Here is a 21,701-nt window from a genome sequence, read left to right as displayed (position 1 = left end):
TCTAGGCATATATCTTTCCCTGTTCAGTCTTATGGGCTAGAAGGTAGTGCGTTTTGTGGGTATCGAGTAATTATGGCTCTTCTCTATATGCAGAAAGTAGGCCTATCATGGTCACACTGGAATCTGTGCAAATCTAAAGGAAAGATGGTAAGATTAATTTAACCCAAATGAAAATTACCATGGTACTTTTAATCTTCAAAACATTGAAATTGCATGTGTTAAAGTTTAGTATGGTTCAGAGCTAGGATTTCTATCCATAAAGAAACAGTCTAAATATATATATATGTTCTTAGAGTATTAATTTTAAAAGAGGTTGAGATTTTCAGACAAAATGGTATCTTACCAAGTAACTGTATTTATTTTTCCCAACTAAAAATTGAATGTATCTGTTTTTTCAGAGACATCAAACCTGATAATATATTAATGGATATGAATGGACATATTCGGTTAGCAGATTTTGGTTCTTGTCTGAAGCTGATGGAAGATGGAACGGTAAATAAAGATGAATCTTATTTACCCACAGATATTTCCCTAGCTGCTTGTCTTCTTTATCTGTTTTAGGAATCAACTATATATATGTTATCTATCAAACATCCATTCATCCATTTGTTTTTCTGTGTTCCGTTTCCTTCCATGAAGACATTTAGGCATACTTACTCATGATAGGGCTTGTCTATTAAAAAGTCATATACCATTTTCAACTGCTTATGTTAATGATTTTCAGATTGATACACTATGCCTTTTTGAGACTCTTGTTTGTTCCTTCTTTAGCTGCACTGTTTATATAACTAGAGATATTCTTGCAGTTTTGGAGGAGTGAAGAAAATAAATGCTACGTGGAAAAAAGGAAATGCAACTCTTTCTTCATTTTTTCTTTTATCTTTCTTAGCTAGTTGTCTAGTTTTCCTGACAATGTTCAACAAGTGATTGCTTTTATCCGAAAGCATTGATTCAGTTTTATGTCACCTTTTGCTTTAGTTTTGCTAGCCGTAGGCCCCTCCATTATATTCTTTCACTTAAGAGTTTACATGCCCCAGTTTTATTCCCTATTTGCTTTTGTTTTTATTATTGTTGTTTTTATTGTTGTATATATACCTCAATTTCCTGGCTGTATAGTAGAGATCCAAATATATATTAATTGGCAGAAACTTGTTGCAGAGTAATTTAATATAATGTATTCCAAAGGCCACAAAATGTCGCATTATTCTGGACCAGTAATTTGACTTCTAAATATTTAAATTTGTCCTAAGGAGATAACTTTTTTTTTTTTTGTGGTCTTTTTAGGGCTGCACCTGCAGCATATGGAAATTGCCATCCTAGGGGTCAAATTGGAGCTCTAGCTTCTGGCCTATGCCACAACCACAGCAATTCCAGATCCAAGCCACATCTGTGACTTACATTGCAGCTCATGGCAATACCAGATCCTTAACCCACTGAGCAAGGCCAGGGATTGAACCTGCCTCCTCATGGATAGTAATAGGGTTTGTTGCTGATGAGCCACAATGGGAACTCCCTAAAGCGATAACCTTTTTAAGGAAGATTATGTGACTTCTGCCTCTCACCAAATGGAGGGAGTAATTGATACCAAATCGTCCTTTCACTATAAATAACTATAAAACTGGATGCATTATTTGAGACAGCTGTTTTTAGGCAGTGGACAATAGACAACACAAGACTGTTATCCCTGAGAAATGAATTCATGAGATATGCCTCACCGCTTTCCAGGATTGGCATAGTTTGCTGACTCTTGATGCAGAAAGCTAGAGGTAAAGCAGAGTTTAACAGTCTTACAGAGCTGAGGAGGAAGAGATGACAGTTGGGTTATCTGAGACAGCTGGAATCTACATGGCTTGGCATTAGAAAGGAGGCAGTTGTGCAGAGAGAGGGCCTAAATAGCCATATGGGGCTTTCTCATGATGCTTGGGCTGTATATGTTATGTAGTACATTTGTATCTTGGCATCCGTGGGGGATTGGTTCTAGGATCTCCTTCCCCTGACCCCCACAATGGATAGTAAAATCTACAGATGCTCAAGTTCCTTATATAAAATGATGTGGTGTTTGCATATATGCATCCTCCTGTATACTTTAAATCATTAATTACTGATAATTTCTAATACAATGTAAATGCTATATAAGTAGTTGCAAATAGAACATAAATGCTGTGTAAGTAGTTGCCAGGGTGTAATAAATTCAAGTTTTGCTTTCTGGAACTTTCTGGAAAAATTTTTTTTAAAGATTTTTCATCCACAGTTGGTAGAATTTGCAAATGTGAAACCAGCAGATATGGAAGGCCAACTGTATAAGAGCATATAAGAGTTACCAGTTAGTAGATGCTATTCTTTTGAAAATTAAACACATTACCTGAAATCAAGCAGTGCTGGAGGGGAGACAGTGCTGGCAGACATTAGGATATTGGCCCTGAAGAGCTAGATAAGTAGCATGTAAGGCATACTCTAAACCTATCTAACAGCTTAAATCTAAACCCTGATGAGATGAACAGAGTTTGAAAGTAGTCCTCCAAATGGAGGAGCTTGACATGAATCTCAAGTTTTCTATAAATCGCCCTTAAAAGGCATAACTGTAAACCAGCCTATGTTCAAGGAGATCAGTTAGTATTTTTTTTTTTAATTTGCTTAAAGAAGTATTAATATTCTTCAGAGGAAGAAAGCAGAATTCATTCTGTCTGAATGTCTTATTGACAGTGAACAGCATTCAAGCAAAAATCACTTCCAAACAAAAATAGAGGGTAAGGTAAGAAATTGTAATACAGAATTAAAAAATAAAAGCAGTCAGTAGAAACCTGCGTAGCACAGATGTTGGAGTTGCCAGAAAGAGACTTAATAAAACTATCATAAATATGTTTAAGGAATTAAAGGAAGGTAATAGTCTTAAGGATTATACAGATAAGGAAATCTCAGCAGAAAAATTAACCCAGTGGATCTTACAGAACTTGAAAATTATACTAACTGAAATAAAAAATTCACAGGAGGAGGTTAACTGGATTAGAAGTGAGAAAAGAAAGAGCCACTGAATTTTGAGGACAGATTAATAGAGATGGAACAATGTGAAGAACAGAGAGGTAAAGACTGAAGCAAAATTAGTTTAGGCTCAGGGATTCATATAATTAGAATCCTAGGTAAAACTGAGATAGTGACAGAAAACATTTGTAGAATTCATAGCTCAACCTTACCAAATGTGATGGGAAAAAACTCTTGAGAATCCTAGTGTTTCTCAAGGTTATAAAAGGAACTACACCTGGCCACATCATAATTAAACTGCTAAAAATTAAAAAAAAATTTTTTTTTTTAATGAGGAGTTCCTTTGTGGTTGAGCAGATTAAAGATCCATTGTTGTCACTGCAGTGGCTCAGGTCACTGCCATGGTGCGGGTTTGATCCCTGGCCTGGAAACTTCCACAGGCTGCAGGCACAGCAAAAAAAACAAAACAAACAAAACAGCCAGATGAAGAAAAAACACATTGCATGCTATGGAAAAATGGTAAAAATAACTACTGACCTCTAATCAGAAATCATGGAATTCTTTAAAGGACTTAAAAAAAAAAATCTGTAAACCAGGAATTCTATATCAAACACAAATACTCCTCAAAAATGAAGGTGAATTAAAGACATTTTCAGATAAATGAAAGAGGGCTAGATGCTAAAGAATGTTCTTCATATCAAAGGAAATGATACCATTTGGATACTTAGATCTTTGTGAGAAAGAGTATCAGATATGTTAAATAAGATTTATAAGATAAAGGAGTTCCCATCGTGGCTCAGTGGTTAACAAATCCGACTAGGAACCATGAGGTTATGGGTTCGATCCCTGCCCTTGCTCAGTGGGTTAATGATCCAGTGTTGCTGTGAGCTGTGGTGTAGGTTGCAGACACGGCTCGGATCCCATGTTGCTGTGGCTCTGGCGTAGGCCAGTGGTTACAGCTCCAATTGGACCCCTAGCCTGGGAACCTCCATATGCCTCCATGAGCAGCCCAAGAAATAGCAAAAAAGAAAAAAAAAAAGATTTATAAGATAAAAAAGACTCTATTCTTTCTTTTTAAATTTACCTCAAAAGCATCTGGCTATTGAGAATAAAAATAACGTAATATGGAGCTTATGACCTAGGTAGAGGTAAAAGTTATGACAGTTTAGTCACACGAGCGTAAGACTGGTGTATGGAGTTATGCTACATGTGTGTAAAGTACAGAGTGGGAAGTGGTCAGTGCCAATAGCATGGTGGTCCTGCTGTGTTGAGAAAGTCAGAGAGGCTGTGGCATCAGGAAGTTGTGGCCCACAATTCTGGAGAGGAGAGAGCTACACTGAAAAAGAATTCCAGGGGAAGAGCTCATATTTCCCCAGCCCTGCGTGTTATAAGCCCTTTAGACTCCAGGTTGAGGCTGCTCCCCTGGAGTCTGATGTCCGACCCTCTAAATCCCTGTGTCTTCCAGAATGCACTGAGTACTGTTTGTTTCTGTGTGAGTTTCCCCAATTTTAGGAAGACTTACCACAAAACACAGCATTCCTTTGTCCTAGTTCTTCCCACCTCCAAGTCTACTTTATACAGGCAGACAGCCCTTTCTTAGCTCTTCCTTCTGTTGTTTCTTTTACTTACGTATTTTTTATTACCGTATTCATGCTACTCTCACTTGATTAGTTTTAGATATTTCCTCTTTCCTACCATGGAAAATAAGGATTCAGTTCTCCTACAGCCATTTCAACCAACCCTTACACCCCCTCTCTATCTTCCCAGCGTTGTAATTGTCACATGATCTTTCATTAAATCCTGTTCAGTTTTTATTATGATTATACAAATATCATTCATAGCTGTACAATGCAGTTTAATTACATTTCTTCTCTTGAACAACTCTTTGTTTTCCCTGGAGTAAGTGACCCCTTGGCTTTGTTTAGTTTTCCGTGTAATTCTTGCTGATTTATCCACAAACTCCATTAAGGAATTGAGCAATTCCTTTCTATCCCAAACACAGTGAATAACTCAGTGTCTCTTTTGCCTGTAGGCTTGCATACGCTCTTCTCATCTAGACGGTCCTCTAGGCTCACTGCAGGACGGTCATCCTAGAATTACTTAGGTCATCGTCATGGATTCCTGTGTCACTCTCTAGTATTGGATCCTCTGTCCCTGGATCCCTGTCTTCTTTCTCATTTGGTCTTAGCTACCTGAGAAAGGTTCTATTAGAAGTAAATATTTCATAACCTTACATGCCTAGAAAAGGCCTTCATTTCTACTCTCATACTTGATTGATACTTTGTCTAGACCGAACACAGCATTATAGATTTGAAATTATTTTATTCTTAGAATTAGAGAAAAGGCTTCTAATTTACTGTTGTCTTCTATTTTACTATTGAGACATCTTATGCCCTTATAATTCTCAATCTTTCTATTATACCCTTCCCCCTTACGTGGTAAGTTTTAGGATGTTCTGTTTATTCCTGGCGCTCGGAAGTAATGTGATTTTAGGATTTTGTGTGGATCATTATTACCCGGGCAGTTGCTTCAATTTAACCTTTCCTAAATTTTATTACTTTCCAAATTTAGTTTCAGGTTGCTTTTTGGTTCTCATATCTCAATTAAAATGATACTCTTAATCGCTATACTTTCGTAAGAGGTCAGTTTCTGTGAGGGTAGGGAGGTCCTGCAGTAATTTTTTTTCTTTCTCTAAAATTGTTTGGACTATTCTTGGCCATTTGTTTTTCCATATTATTATTAGGATTATATTGTTGGTTTAAATATATATATATATATTTAAATATATATATATATATAGATGTAGAAATACTCTATATATATATATATATAGATGTAGAAATACTCCTTCACATATACAAGCTTGTAGACCTGCACTGAATTTAGAGATTAATTGGGGGAAATTTTATGTCTGTAATCTTCCCGTCTGTTAATTTGGTTTCTCTCTTCATTGTTTTAGGTTTTCTCTTATATCTGTTAATGAAGTTTTATAATAATGTTCAGTATAAATACATTACCTTTATTTGTTAGATTTGTTCCTAGGCACCTATGGATGGTTTTGTTTTGTTTTGTTTTTGGCTATTGCAAATGGATAACTTTTAAAAATTTGCATTTTAATAGTTTGTCCTTCCTCTTTTAGTCTAAAATTGATTTTTGTATATTCATTTTGAAACTAACAAGCACACTAAATTTTTTTTTAATAAAAATGAAAAAATAAAAAATAAAGGCGTTCCTGTTGTGGCTAGCAGTAATGAATCTGACTACCACTCATGAGGACACAAGTTCAATCCCTGACCTTGATCAGTGGGTTAAGGATCCGGTGGTGTTGTGAGCTGTGGTGTAGGTTGCAGACTTGGCTCGGATCCTTCATTGCTGTGGCTATGGTGTAGGCTGACAGCTACAGCTCTGATTTCACCCATAGCCTGGGAACCTCCATATGCCACAGGTGCAGCCCTATAAAGACAAAAAATAAAAATAAAATAAAACATTCTTATTAGTTCAAAATAATTTGTAGATTCTATGTGTATAGGTATATTTTCCTATAGAAAAAAATCTTATTTTCTCCAAACAATGACCAGTTTTGGGTTTTGTCCCTTCTAACTTTGCATTGTTATTTTGCTGTTCTTTTCCTCATGCGGTCAGTTATCTTCAACACAATGTAGGTGTAGTAATAGCAAGCTTCTCTGTCTTGTTCCTGACTTTATTAATTTTCTCTGTAGTTTCAAATTAAGTGTGATGTTTGCTGTAAGCTTTTGGTATATATTCATCAGATTAAGCAAATTTCTTTTTCTGATTACCAAGATTTTGTTGTTACAGTTGTTTTTTTGTTTTCTGTTTTTTTTTTTTTTTTTTTTTTTTAGGCAAAAAATAGATTTATTAAGATAGGACACTTGTGAAAGATGCAAGCGGGTATGCACGGAAGCTCTACCTACAGTTGTTGATATTGTGTAAACAGATGATTTTTCTGCATTCATTGAGATGATATTAGGGTATTTTTCCTTTAATCTGTTATTATGATAAACGACATAGATTGTCCACTGTTAAATCATCCATTCTTTGAATATAAACATAACTTTATTATCACGTTGTATTGATATATTTGAACAAATTGTTAGATTGATCATGCTAACTTTTTATATTGAATTGTTGCCTGAGATTCATACCTGACATTGATCATGTCTAAGATTGTAGTGTAATTTTCCTTTTCAAATCTTTGTCTGTCTTATTTTATATTTAGATTACTTTAGCCTTATAAAATGAACAGGGGAGGCATGTCCTCTGCCCTTACCCATTTTGGGTCTAGAACAGTCTTTTTTTGTTGTTGTTGGTCATTTTAGGGCCACACTTGCGGCATATGGAGGTTCCCAGGCTAGGGGTCCAATTGGAGCTACAGCCGCTGGCCTACACCACAGCCACAGCAACGCCAGATCCGAGCCACGTCTGCAACCTACACCACAGCTCATGGCAACGCGGGATCCGTAGCCCACTGAGTGAGGCCAGGGATCAAATCCACAACCTCATGGATACTTGTTGGGTTCATTAACCATTCAGCCACGATGGGAACTCCTGGTCTAGAATAGTCTTAATACTGGGATTATCTGGGAGTTCCCGTCGTAGCAGCGCAGTGGAAACAAATCCGACTAGGAACCATAAGGTTGCGGTTTCCCGATCCCTGGACTCTCTCAGTGGGGTTAAGGATCTGGCATTGCCATAAGCTGTGGTGTAGGTCGCAGGTGTGTCTCGGATCCCGCATTGCTGTGGCTGTGGTGTAGGCTGGTGGCTACAGCTCTGATTAGACCCCTAGCCTGGGAACCCACATATGCCTCGGGTGCAGCCCTAAAAAGACAAAACAAACTGGGATTATCTGTTTCTTATGTAATTGAATCTCCTTTGCTTTGGTGAGGTTTTGTTTTTTTCATTTTATTTTGTTTGTATTCCAGGTAGATTTTATACTATTGATTCAAATTTTTTAATGGTTATAGGTCTCTTTGGTTTTCTATTTCTTCCTGAGTCAGTTTTGGTAAGTTATATTTTTTTCTATGAAAATTGTGTATTTTCTTTGAGTTTCCAACTTTATTGGCATAACGTTCCAATTGCAGTCTTTTTAACTTTAAAATCTCTGTTACTTGTGTAGTTTTTACCTTTTTTCATTCCTAACATTATTTGTGTTTTACTTTTCCTTTGTAAGTTTTGACATGGAGGGTTTTTTTTTTTTTGTCTTTTTTTGCTATTTCTTTGGGCCGCTCCCGCGGCATGTGGAGGTTCCCAGGCTAGAGGTTGAATCGGAGCTGTAGCCGCCGGCCTACGCCAGAGCCACAGCAATGCGGGATCTGAGCCGCGTCTGCAACCTACACCACAGCTCACAGCAACGCCGGATCGTTAACCCACTGAGCAAGGGCAGGGACCGAACCCGCAACCTCATGGTTCCTAGTCGGATTCGTTAACCACTGCGCCACGACGGGCATGCTCCTGACATGGAGCATTTTAATAAGTACTTCCCAACTTTAGTTAGAACTCTTCTCCAGTCCATTAATTATTTAGATGTGTGCCTTTAGTATTAATAGTATTTTGTTTACTTATTTGGTTATTTATAGAAAGTTTTTCTTTTCTTTTCTTTTTTTTTTTTTTTTACTGGAGAGTGGATCTGTTTCTTTTCAGTTTTTTAGCTCTTGTCACAATTGCTTTTTGATTTTGTAACAGGCCAATTTTTATAACTGTTACATGTTTATGTGAAAATAATACATTTTTTCTAAGCTTTGGTGCAGCTTTCTATATACAGCCATAAGATTAAAGTTGTTAACTTTGTTGTTCAAATTTTTAAGTCTTGTCAGTTTTATTTCTTTGTGGTCTATTTTTTATTATTTAAAATCCTTATTATGATGTTGAATTTATTAATTTTCCCTTGTTATTATGAATGTTCTCACAACTCTTTTGTGTCATGCTGTTAGGTACATAATATTCAGGACTGCTCTTCCAGGGTATTTTCTTTTATAATTATGTTAATAAATTTTTAAAAATCTTTATCATCTTGCCCTTAGAATCCAATTTGACAGATATAGAGCTTTCTTTTGTTTAACATATGCCTGGTGTATCTTTTCCATCCCTTTATTTTTAGCTTTTCTGTGTCTTTACGTTTAGGTGCATTAAACAGATTTTTGCTGATTTAAAAAAAAAAATCTGTTCATTTTTGTTTTGTTAACCAGTAGTGACAACACTGTCTTTTGATAGGTGAATTTCATTATTATCAAAGTGTTTGTTTATTTCTAGTATCTTGTGCTATTTACTATAAGTCTTGCTTGTTTATTTGCATACATGCTCCACCCCCTACCCCCCTTCTTCCCTGCCTTCTATTGGCTGGTCAAATTTAGTTTTATATCTTTTTTTCTTTACTTCTTTGGAAGTTATACATTTTATTTAAAATATTTTAATGTTTATCTCTAAATTTTTAACATTTATTGTGTATCTCAAGTCTAGAGTCAATTTCCCCTATATATTCCTTTTTTTTTTTTTTTTGCTTCTTAGTGGTGCACCCATGGCATATGGAAGTTCCCAGGCTAGGGGTCGAAATTGGAGCTACATCTGCCAGCCTTTGCCACAGCCACAGCAACGCAGGATCTAGCTGCGTCTGTAACCTATACCTCAGCTCACGGCAATGCCAGATCCCCAAACCACTGAGCAGGGCCGGGAATCAAACCCACATCCTCATGGATACTGTTCTGATTCATTTCAGCTGTACCACAATGAGAACTCACTCCACCATATTCCTAATGAAAGAAAAAACTTATCTTATACCATATACAAAAATTAACTTAGAATGAATCAAAAAACCTAAATGTAAGAGGTAAAACTATAAAACTCCTGGAAGAAAACAGTGGGGAAAGAGAAGGTTTTATGCCATTGGATATGGCAATGATTTCTTGCATATGACACAAAACAATAGGCAACAAAAGGAAAAAATAGGCAAATTGGATTTACACCATCATTACAAATTTCTGTTCGTCAAAGGGCACAGTTATCTTAGTGAAAAGACAGGCTATGGAATGGGAGAAGATAGTTGCAAATCCTATGTCTGTTAAGAGGTTAATATGCAGAATATATAAAGAACTCTACAATTCAGTAACAAATTAACAATCCAATTTAAAATGAGCAAAGGACTTGAAAAGACATTTCTCCTAAAAGGATGTACAAATGGCCAACAAGCATATGGCAAAATGCTCGACATGACTCATCATTGGGGAAATGCAAGTCAAAACCATAATGAAATATTAAATGGATGGCTACTATTTTGGCAAAGATATGAGAAAATTGGAATCCATGTGTACTGTTGGAAAATGTTACAGCCACCATGGAAAAAAGTATGGCAGTTCTTCAAAAAACTAAAAATGGAATTACCATATGATTCAGCAGTTCCACTTCTGGGTATGTACTCCATAGAATTTAAAGCCAGGTCTCAAAGAGATATTTGTTGACCCATGTTCATAGCACCATTATTAACCTTAGCCAAGGGATGTAAGCAGCTCAGGTGTCCATCAACAGGTGAATGGATAATGAGAATGTGGTAGATACATACAATGGAATATTATTCAACTTTAAAAGAAGAAAGTTCTTACACACACTACAACATGGATAGACCTGGAAAACATGCTCAGTGTTATGAACCAGACACAAAAGAACAAATACTATATAATTTCATTTATATAAGGTACCTAGAGTAGTCAAATTTATAGAAAGTATGGTGGTAATGGCCAGGGCCTAGGAAGAGGGGGTCATGGAGTTATTGTTTAATAGATTTTCCATTTTGCAAGATGAAAAGTGTTTTAGAGATGGATGGTGGTGATGGATACACCACAATGTAAATGTACTTAATGCCACTTAACTATGAATTTATAAATAAAATTTTATATTATGGGTATTTTATCACGATTAAAAATAATAAAAAATAAAATAAAAATTAGAAAACCAAGAAACTTAGAACATTTTAATCCCAATTGCTCCCTTAGTACCATATTGTTTTCTGGTTATTTTAGTTCTTAGTTTTCAATCTTTCAGTAGTTGTTCCTCTTCCTCCATCTCCTTTTTCTCTTGCTCCTCCTCCTCTTCTTACTCCTTACTGTTTCTTTCTCCTTCTCTTTGTTATTATTTTATCCAATTAATGGCAATTTAGATGTATGTTAAACTTTACTAATATCTTTGTTCACAGTTGCCTCTAGTGTCACATTCTTCCATCTGGGTTTATTTCTTGATTCTGAAATATATCCCTTAGTAATGTTAAACAGAAAGGGTCTATATGTGATAGTTCACTCAGTCTTTTTATGAAAACGTCTTTATTTAACCCTCTTGTTGGTACTATAATTTAGGTAGGTAGGGAACACAGTATTGACAATTATTTTGTCTCATCACTTTGAAGATAGAATTCCATTTTCTTCCAACTGTCTTGTTAGTATTAATAATTCAGCCGTCAGTCTAATTGTCATTCCTTGGTAGATCATCTCTTTATTCTTTTATGTTTTTAAGATATTTTACCTTTGGTGCCCTGTAGTTTAACTATGATGTGTATAGAAGTGGATCTGATTGTATTTATTTTTTCATATCTTATTTCAATGACTAGTTTTTTTCCATTTCTAGGACTTCTCTTTAATTTTTTCATCTTTTTCTTATGTCTTTGATTTTCTCAATATGTTTAATACTTTTAAAAATATTTATTTCATGAATTGGAACTGATAATTATGAGAGGTCTAAGTGTATTGTTTGGATTTCTGACTTTTGCTTAAAATGGAATGTTTCCTCATTTCTCACACATCAAAGCTCATCTTCAGTGGGCTTTGATGTGTGAGAATTATATATGGCCAAGTTTGAGCACATGTCCTCCAGGGTAGTTTTGACCTCATTATGCCAGGCTTTCTACAGACACCTAACCTGGTGCCACTGTTTTTGTTTTTCTTGACCTGAGAACTTCTGGATCACAGAAACCCTGGGAATTAGAAATCCAAAGGGTAGAATTATGTAATCTAAAGTTATGAATTTCTAAAGGAGGAAACTTTTTTCCATGGATCAGCCACAGTGTAGACAAAAAATGTACTGAGTAGCAGATTTTTATAATTCACTTTTTCACTTAGAATATACCTTTTAGGGTAAAGGTTATATGGGGCAGCCTCTCATTTCAAACCTCATGAAAGTGCAGGGTCTTTCTTCATGTCCTTATATATATGTTAAAATCCAGGTAACTAGAAAATGCAAACCAATAATTCCCCAATCACCACTCTTGCTCTAATACTTCCTTGATTACTGGCCCCTAAGAATGTTTCTTTATTTAAATGCTCATTTATGTGTTTATAAAAATTTTTCAGTTTTCTTTATTTCATTTTTAAAGTTTTATTGAAGTATAGTTGATTTACAAGGTTGTGATAATTTTTCTGTACAACCAAGTGTTATACATGTACACACCTAAAAATGGTTGTTATATTTTATTTACTATTTTATAAAGCTTGTAGCAGAAGAGTTTTCAGATTACCGATTCTCATTATGGCTTAAGAGAAAGTCTGATCTATAATGATTATTAGGAATGATAATTTAGTCTAGAAAATTGAGAGTATTAGGCATTATTTATCTTGAGAATGTAAATTTCTTGCTGTGTTCTCTTAAAAATATAAAGAGCCGATTTTCTTTCACTTTGGAGTGCCTTACAGGATATATGCCGAGGATCTTTTTTAGCTGGTGTTTTCTAATTGACATCTAACTTACCGTAATTGTATGCCCAACTGTTTTTCTCTACTGGGACTTTATTTTAATTAATTAATTAATTAATTAATTTTTGGGTTTTTTTTGCCTTTTCTTGAGCCGCTCCTGTGGCATATGGAGGTTCTCAGACTAGGGGTTGGATCAGAGCTGTAGCTGCCGGTCTATGCCAGAGCCACAGCAAGAGGGATCCGAGCCGCGTCTGCGACCTACACCACATGGCAACACTGGATCCTTACTTAACCCACTGAACAAGGCCAGGGATTGAACCTGCAACCTCATGGTTCCTGGTCAGATTTGTTAACCACTGAGTCACGACGGGAACTCCTCTACTGGGAATTTATTTTTTGAAGGCTATATTTTTCCCCTTGTATAATTGTTTAAATAAATAAGTAGTTTGTGGGACATTGTTAATATCTATTTCCTTAGGTTTTCATTAAGATATTTTAAAATAATCTCCAGGTTGCACATAGTTTTGGCCAGGTTTTTTTCTGTTTTTTCTTTTCCCCTCTGATTAATTGTTAAAAAAACTCACATCTTTTTTAATATGTGAATGTTGGACCTTTAATATTAATAATTAGAATGTTCTAAGGTAGATATTCAGTTTGTGGTTAGTAGCAGTGTTCTTCAAATCATATTGTTACCCTAAATGTAGTCAATTAAGTAACAGCTGTAATAGTATTCTGTAGTATTATAAAATCTGGAGATGATTGGTATGGGAATTTTAGAAATTTTAGCTTACATGGATAAGGAGGCTAAATTCAGATAATGACAAAGTTGTACTTGTTATGAAATAATGCTTATTGCATTTCAAAGTAAATATAAACATTTCTAACTTAAAATTTTTTTTTCCTAATACATTGTAGTAGATTACTAAAAATGTGAACTTCTTCAGGTCCAGTCCTCAGTGGCCGTTGGAACTCCAGATTATATCTCTCCTGAAATCCTTCAAGCCATGGAAGATGGAAAAGGCAGATATGGACCTGAGTGTGACTGGTGGTCTTTGGGGGTCTGTATGTATGAAATGCTTTATGGAGAAACACCATTTTATGCAGAGTCTCTGGTGGAAACATATGGAAAAATCATGAATCACAAAGTTAGTATATTTTACTAATTTTTGAATTAATATGGTAAAATAATACATATAGTAAATTTAAAATGTGATACTTAAATTTAAAATGTGATAGCATATCCCCTACTGGTATGGTAATTTCATACCAGTAGAGGATATGACAAACATAAGTAATCGAAATCCATAAATTATATGGAAAATTATTAGTTCTCATCTTCTCCTGTATTTTATTAGAGATACTCCTAAGTAGGAAATTGAATGGTTTCTCCAGTAGAATAACAAAAATCATAAGCAGACCATTTATATCATTACTACAGTAGTTAAGTTTGATAATGACTAGAATGTATTTAAAAATTCTCAATCTTAAGAGTAACATATGAAATGCAAATCAAACTGGCAAAGGTGAAAAGAAAAAATAGTACTCTTTACTGTAAATAATCCAATGAGATGGACATTGTTAGACATTGTTGATGGAGATGTAAATTGATGTAATCTTTCTGTCAGGTTTCTAAGTATGTATCCGGAGCCTTAAAAATGGTATAAACCTTGGATTGAACAACATCAGTTCTAGCAACCTACCCTAAGGAAGTATTCGTAGAACAGAGACATGTACCAAGATACCTATCCCATTCTTATTTATGATCACCAAACATTGGAAAGAGTCCAGGTGTACAACAGCAAAGACTTAGTTAACACTTTAATCCATTTAGCACTAAGTGAAATAGATTGTTGGATTCTTATTAGCAGTCTCAGAAGATTGTGAACAAATGGAAAAACCTAGCTATTGATAGGACTAACCCAAAAAGGGAGTAAGATCCCTTTTTAATTTCTTCTGGTTATATAATTATGATTAGTTATTTTACATATATATAAATCAGTTTTACAGAGTTGATGCTTTTCTACCTGGATGCAAAGGTAATCTACTAAATAGTTTTAGAGTTGAAAGACAAGAAACAGCTATAAAATTGTAAATAGCATGTAAAGCATTTCAGATAGAAATCATTGTACTATAATGTAGCTGTTAAGAACACGGATTCTGGAGTCAGCAGCTGCAGTTAAAATGCCAGTTCCACCACATATTAGTTTGTGACATTAAGTGAATTGCTTAAACTGTTTCTTCATTTGCTCATCTATAAAATTAGAGAAATAGGAGTACCAACTTTATACAGTTGCTCTGAGGATTAAATGAGCTAAATGAATAAAGTGCTTCCAATAATGTGAAGTATGTATTATATTCTTTTTTTTTTTTTAAATGAGAGTTGCAACGTTTATTTCAGGTTCTCTCTTTTTTTTTGTTTTTTTGTTTTTGTTTTTTTCTTTTTTGCCACACAGGCAGTATGTGGGAATTCCTGGGCCAGGGATTGAACCTACGCCGCACAGCAGCAACCAGAGCCACAGCAGTGGGAACGCAGGAGCCTCAACCCGCTAGGCCATCAGAGAACTCCCTGTATTATATTCTTTTAAAATGTTCAGAATGGAGTTCCCGTGGTTGTACAGGAGGTTAAGGATCCAGCATTGCCACAGCTGTGGCGTAGTTCGCAGCTCCAGCTCAGATTCAGTCCCTGACCCAGGAACTTCCATATGCCACAGGAGTAGCCAAAAACAAAAAAGGAAAAAAATGTTCAATATTATTAATCATTAGTATGTGACTTATATGAACATTATCAGTCATATACACTATTGATATATTGAGTCAAATTCTACTACACTGAATTCTTTTCATTCTGACAGCATTTAATGTATTTTAACATTCTTTCTGTCTTGCATGTATGATTAAATGACATATGAAATGAAGAGTTCTTGTAGGAAAATGAGCTTTTAAAATTTGTTCCTGTATTTCCTTTAGTATCTGTACTTTGAACCAGTATATATTTGCTAGATATTTTTAAAAGAAAATCTATTTTTAAGAAAGTAAATAGTAACATCAACCTACTTAGGATGTTTAATAGTGATTTATATTTTGTTTCTATTATTCCTTGTTAGGAAAGGTTTCAGTTTCCAGCTCAAGTGACTGATGTGTCTGAAAATGCTAAGGATCTTATTCGAAGGCTCATTTGTAGCAGAGAACATCGGCTTGGTCAAAATGGAATAGAGGACTTTAAGAAACACCCATTTTTCAGTGGAATCGATTGGGATAATATTCGAAACTGTGAAGCACCTTATATTCCAGAAGTTAGTAGCCCAACAGATACATCGAATTTTGATGTGGATGATGATTGTTTAAAAAATTCTGTGAGTATGACTTTGTAAAGAAATTCTGTCCCTCCACCTTTTTTTTTGGGGGGGGGGGGTAAATACAGTTATGAAGTAATTTTATAGACAGCCTTATCAATCATTAGTCAGTTATCATGGTTTCTAGTATTTATTCCATCTAAATCAGGAAATTAAGAGAGTTAACAGAGGTGAACATAGTCATTCATGACTAGGAGCTTGAAAAAAATAAAAGATTTGCTTCTTAGATTAGTTATGACATTAGGTTTGCCTAAGAAGAAGATGAATTAGAGACTTTAAAAAAGTGGACTTCATGATGGCAGAGTGAGATGTTGGCAAATCTTCTTAAATATTATGCCGTGAAACTGGCCAAAATTGTCCAAAAAAAAAAAAAAAAAACTATTTCAGGGCTTGACTAATCAACTCAAGGTAAATAAATAGAGAAGCATTTATTCATTGAAAACTGTGAACTTTGGATAAAATCAGCCCTTCCAACCCTTCCCTCAGCTTAATTGGGACAGTAGAACTGCTCGAGTGGAGCTGCTTATAAAAACCAGCAGCCTTGCTGCCAGAGGGAGTTGACTTGATCCTAGAGCTAAATACCCATGGTCAGTGGTGATGCCATTAGCAGTAGCAAACTTGGTAGGAAAGGAATGGGGAGAAAAAAAATCTGTGGCCTTATTAGACTGAGGTTATAGCCCTGTTTGAGGCAGGAGGCTGACCAGTGGTTTTAGCCCAGGAATTGAAATAAACAGGCCAGCATAGTTTGCCAACCTCTGCTCTAAACAATTAGGTTATATTAAATTAAAATTTAGGAAAATAACAGGGTTTTTTTTGTCTTTTTAACCTTCTCATTTTAAACTTTCATATTTATTCAATTATTTCTTATGGGTTTAAGTCTGCACTAAAAGCTTTTATATTAATTTTATATCACTTTTCACTGTTCAGTGAGTACCATGTTCAAGACGGATAAGAACTTCTCTTATACTTTCCTTCCTGAACCTGATAAGAAACAATTAAATGGCTTTTCCTCATCAGTTTTATTACAAGAATTATGTTTACTGTTACCAGGAATTGTGTCATTCCAGATGAAATACACAGTAGAGTTGATTCTATTTGCTGTGGTTATGTTCAGTAAACTTGCCATGAATACTGACTGTATTAGTGAATCCTGAACCATTGCTTCTGGGGGAAATACAGGGTTAGCTTCCTGTGAGCCTCTGGTCACAACATTTTTCCTAAGCCAGTCAGCACAATACATCAGCCAAGCAATACATTGTTTTATGTGTGTTTCTCTTTAAAGAGACCTTATTGTCAATTCATTAATGTCAAACTCATGGCCACCAGCACTGTAACTCATGCTGGAATGAAGCTTATCTAACACACATTTTTTGGTAAGGCAAGTCACAGCCTTCTTGCTTGGGAACAATAGATGGCACTTGAGCACTGCTCTTGGAGGGTGTCTTAAACAGCAAAATCACCTTTAAGGAGTTCCCGTCGTGGCGCAGGGGTTAACGAATCCGACTAGGAACCATGAGGTTGCGGGTTCGGTCCCTGCCCTTGCTCAGTGGGTTAACGATCCGGTGTTGCCGTGAGCTGTGGTGTAGGTTGCAGATGCAGCTCGGATCCCGCATTGCTGTGGCTCTGGTGTAGGCCGGTGGCTACAGCTCCTATTGGACCCCTAGCCTGGGAACCTCCATGTGCTGCAGGAGCGGCCCAAGAAATAGCAAAAAGACAAAAAAAAAAAGAAAAATCACCTTTAAAAAACACCAACCAAGAAGAGCAAAATGTGGCACATGTAGACCTTGAAAAAAACACTTGTTTACAGTATGAGAGCTGGACCAAGAAGCCCGAAAGTCTCCTTTTCAGCTTTGGCTGGGAACTTGTGTATAGAGCAACTCACATCTTTCTTTGCTTTGCAAGTATCTGCAGATGACTACAGAAGTACTTGCGAATATTGATTTGGGTGTTACAAATAAATTGTAGCGATTAGACAGATTTGCAGATATAGAATACATAAATAATGATTGTACTCTTAATGTCTGTCAGACTTTAAATCTTTCATTTTATTAGAATTCCACAATAGCAGTGTTTATGGTCTAAGTTTTATGTTACTAAACATCTGTACCAAACTTAGCAGTGTTTCTACTTTAATCAGTCACTTATTTCCTATTGACCGTTCATAGTTCTCATTTCTTACCAGGTGTTTTTTTCCTCTTTTAGGAAACAATGCCCCCACCAACACATACTGCATTTTCTGGCCACCATCTGCCATTTGTTGGTTTTACATATACTAGTAGCTGGTAAGTTTGGAAAGTTAACAATGATTTGGACAATTTAAAGTAAAATAAAAATGAATCAAGGTTTTAAAAAATGTTTTAAGTAGTTCCCGTCGTGGCTCAGTGGAAATGAATCTGACCAGCATCCATGAGGATGCGCGTTCAATCCCTGGCCTTGCTCAGTGGGTTAAGGATCTGGCATTGTGGTGAGCTGTAGTGTAGGTTGCTGATGTTGCTCTAGCTGTGGTATAGGCTGGCGACTACAGCTCCGATTGGACCCCTAGCCTGGGAATCTCCATATGCTGCGGGTGTGACCCTTAAAAAAAAAAAGTATAAATGTTTAAGTGATGAAGCTACTACTGGAAAAAGTTGGACATTACAAAATGAATAGAACATGTAAGAATCTTAACTCATTTTGGAGGAAAAAGAATAGGGCAAATAGAGAGTTTAGAGTCTGTTAGCAATGAGGCTGGAATTAGAAGGATCTCTTGCTATTGAATAAATATTTTTAGGTGTAAAGCATCAGAAGTTTCAGCCCATTAATCTTAACCTTCTTTTCACTGATCCTTATTCGGCTCATACCTTCTCTTTCCTTCTTATCTTTCCTTAAATTTCATTGAGAATGATTGTAATCACTGCCTGGATACCCCTCAGTTCCTTGACTCTCATCCTGTATCACTGGTTTTGTTAAGTTGACATTCATTATTAAAGTTCAGATTTTTACCTGCACCTGTGCAATACAAAGTGTCCAGAGAAAAATATCTGACTAGTCTCACTTCAAGTTCATGATGCCCAACCTCAAGTGCCCCTTATTGCTGCCTGGCAGGTACACGGTATTATCATAGTGCGTTCACTCTTCCACTCTCCTAGGTAACCATTTCATACTTTATTTTTTTATTTTTGTCTTTTTGTCTCTTTTTGTTGTTGTTGTTGCTATTTCTTGGGCTGCTCCCACAGCATATGGAGGTTCCCAGGCTAGGGGTTGAATCGGAGCTGTAGCCACCGGCCTACGCCAGAGCCACAGCAACGCGGGATCCGAGCCGCGTCTGCAACCTACACCACAGCTCACGGCAACGCCGGATCGTTAACCCACTGAGCAAGGGCAGGGACCGAACCCGCAACCTCATGGTTCCTAGTCAGATTCGTTAACCACTGCGCCACGACGGGAACTCCCCATTTCATACTTTATACTTTCCCCTGAAACCTCTGAAATCCTTACCCTCACCTGATGATCTTGCTTCCTCTTTCACGGAGGGGTTGGAGTGAGCAGCAGACCGCTTCCAAAAGCTCCCGTCACCACATTCACCACCTGTTTACCTCTGGACCCACGTACTCTTCTCTGTGTGAGCTCCCTACCCTAATGTTGGTCCCTGTGTGCATTGCTAACTGGTAGCTCCTAAAATCTTCCTTTTCTGTGTCATTTGAGTAACAGACCATTTCCATCAGCTCACAAGCATGCTATTTTTTTCCTTCCATCTTAAAGCAAAACATAAAACTCTCTCTTAATCCAACTTTCTTTACCTGCTACCAACCATTATTCAGCTCTGTGTTATAGCAAAATTACTTCAAACTGTTGTGTATACTTTGTCCATTTTTCTCATACTCTAATTTCTTGGCACCGTGCTAGTCAGGTTTGTGCTCCCATCACATCATGTAAACTGCTTTTATTGATGTCACCACTGACCTCCGTGTCTCTAAACTTAACAGTCGTTTCTCAGTGGTCCCAGTATTACTTATTGGCCAAGTCTCATCTCATTTGTCATGGCTGCTTCCCATTAAAACACTTTCTCCTCTTTGCTTCCAGAGCACTGGCCTCATTTCTCCCTATCTTTTTGGCCACTCCTTCTCATTCTCCACATCCCTCCTAATCGCCCTGTGTCCCATGGCTTTTCTTTGCTCTTTTCTGTTTCCTTCCTTGTGTTCCTCTAGATATTTGCTGATTACTCCTAAATACGTATTTCCAGCTGAGGCCTCTCTCCTCTCCTTAAAATCTGTCTTGGAGTTCCTGTCATGGTGAAGCGGAAATGAATCTGACTAGGAACCATGAGGTTTCAGGTTTGATCCCTGCCCTTGCTCAGTGGGTTAAGGATCTGGCATTGAGCTGTGGTGTAGATCACAGATGTGGTTCGGACCTTACGTTGCTGTGGCTGTGGTGTGGGCCTGCAGCTGTAGCTCCAGTTGGACCCCTAGCCTTGGAACCTCCATGTGCCACAGGTGCGGCCCCAAACTAACTAACTAACTAACTGACTAAATCTCTCCTCTCTCCTAACTACCTACGTGAGTTGTTCATGATGTCATCTCTTATGTTTCTCTGAACATGAGTGATTCTGCTAAAAGATAAGTCAGATATGTCACTCTCCTGTTCTGGACCAACCCTCACTACCTCCAGCTCCAGTGGCTTCATATTTTAACTCCAAACCGAAGTTCTTATGAGGCCCTATGTGACTGGCAGAGTTTATCTTTCTGGGTGTGCGTCCTTCTCTTCTTGCCCTTGCTCACTTTGCAGCCACCCCGTCTCCTTTCTGGCCCTCCAACATGCCAGGCCTACTCTTTCTGGTCTCAGGGCTTTCACCCTTCTGTTCCATCTACCAGGAATGCTTTGCCCCTCATGTTCCCTTGGCGGGTCCCCTTATTCTTTCTGGACTTATTCAGAGTTGCTTTCTGAGTGATGACTTTCCTGACCACTTTATCTACATCTTTATTTACTCCCCTCAATAATTCATTTCCCTCTTTCCTGCTTTATGTTTTCTCCTACGCATATAACATTATCTAATATATTGATTACTGTGCTTGTTTATTGTTGTCTTTGCCACTGGACTATAAGCCTCCACGTGGGCAAGTTTTGTCTGTTTTGCTCACTCCTGAGTATCCAGCACTTCAGATATTTTTAATGAAATTGTGTTGAATTAAAGAAAGCATTTCACTTAAAAAAATTTTATTGAAGTATCTAGTTGATGTGTAATATAATATAAGCTATAGGTGTACCATATAGTGAGTCACAATTTTTAAAGGTTAAACTCCATTTATGGTTATTATAAAATATTGGCTGTATTTCCTGTGTTGTACAATACATCCTGTAGCTTATGAAAGCATTTCACTTTTGAATTCCAAAGGTGACATGCTTGGTGCTTTTGGCTGCTCTTTCACTTAGGTGGTCACATTGTTTTATGCTACCAGTAATCCTTCAGCAAACTTGATTTTATAATTTGCGGTTGTTAAAATAAATTCAGGATAATTTGAGCCACTTAAGTTTTCATTTTTAAAATGCTTCTCAAAGGTCCTTTGTAAAAATGATTTTGTAAAAATTGTGTTTCATAAGCACTCCAGATGGCTAGCTGTAACAAGATGTCCAAATCCATTTTATTTATTTATTTATTTAGTCTTTTATCTTCTTTTAGGGCCCCACCTGCGGCATATGGAGGTTC

The 21,701-nt window shown here is 36.6% G+C and overlaps 1 protein-coding gene across 11 annotated transcripts in view; it reads left to right on the top strand.

Annotated features, from left to right (window-relative positions):
• The window catches only part of CDC42BPA (CDC42 binding protein kinase alpha), a 289,959-nt gene that overhangs the window by 131,227 nt on the left and 137,031 nt on the right, over positions 1–21,701 (top strand). For all 11 annotated transcript variants that reach the window (XM_047755429.1, XM_047755428.1, XM_047755424.1 and 8 more), the window contains exons 6-9: positions 399–492; positions 13,610–13,810; positions 15,770–16,018; positions 18,221–18,300. In XM_047755429.1, the coding sequence (XP_047611385.1) occupies positions 399–492; positions 13,610–13,810; positions 15,770–16,018; positions 18,221–18,300 (624 nt within the window). The remainder of the gene's footprint in view (positions 1–398; positions 493–13,609; positions 13,811–15,769; positions 16,019–18,220; positions 18,301–21,701) is intronic.

The sequence above is a fragment of the Phacochoerus africanus genome, chromosome 12, assembly GCF_016906955.1.
Source record: "Phacochoerus africanus isolate WHEZ1 chromosome 12, ROS_Pafr_v1, whole genome shotgun sequence".
In the NCBI taxonomy this organism is placed as follows: Eukaryota; Metazoa; Chordata; class Mammalia; order Artiodactyla; family Suidae; genus Phacochoerus; species Phacochoerus africanus.
This window is presented reverse-complemented; position numbering and strand designations above follow the sequence as displayed.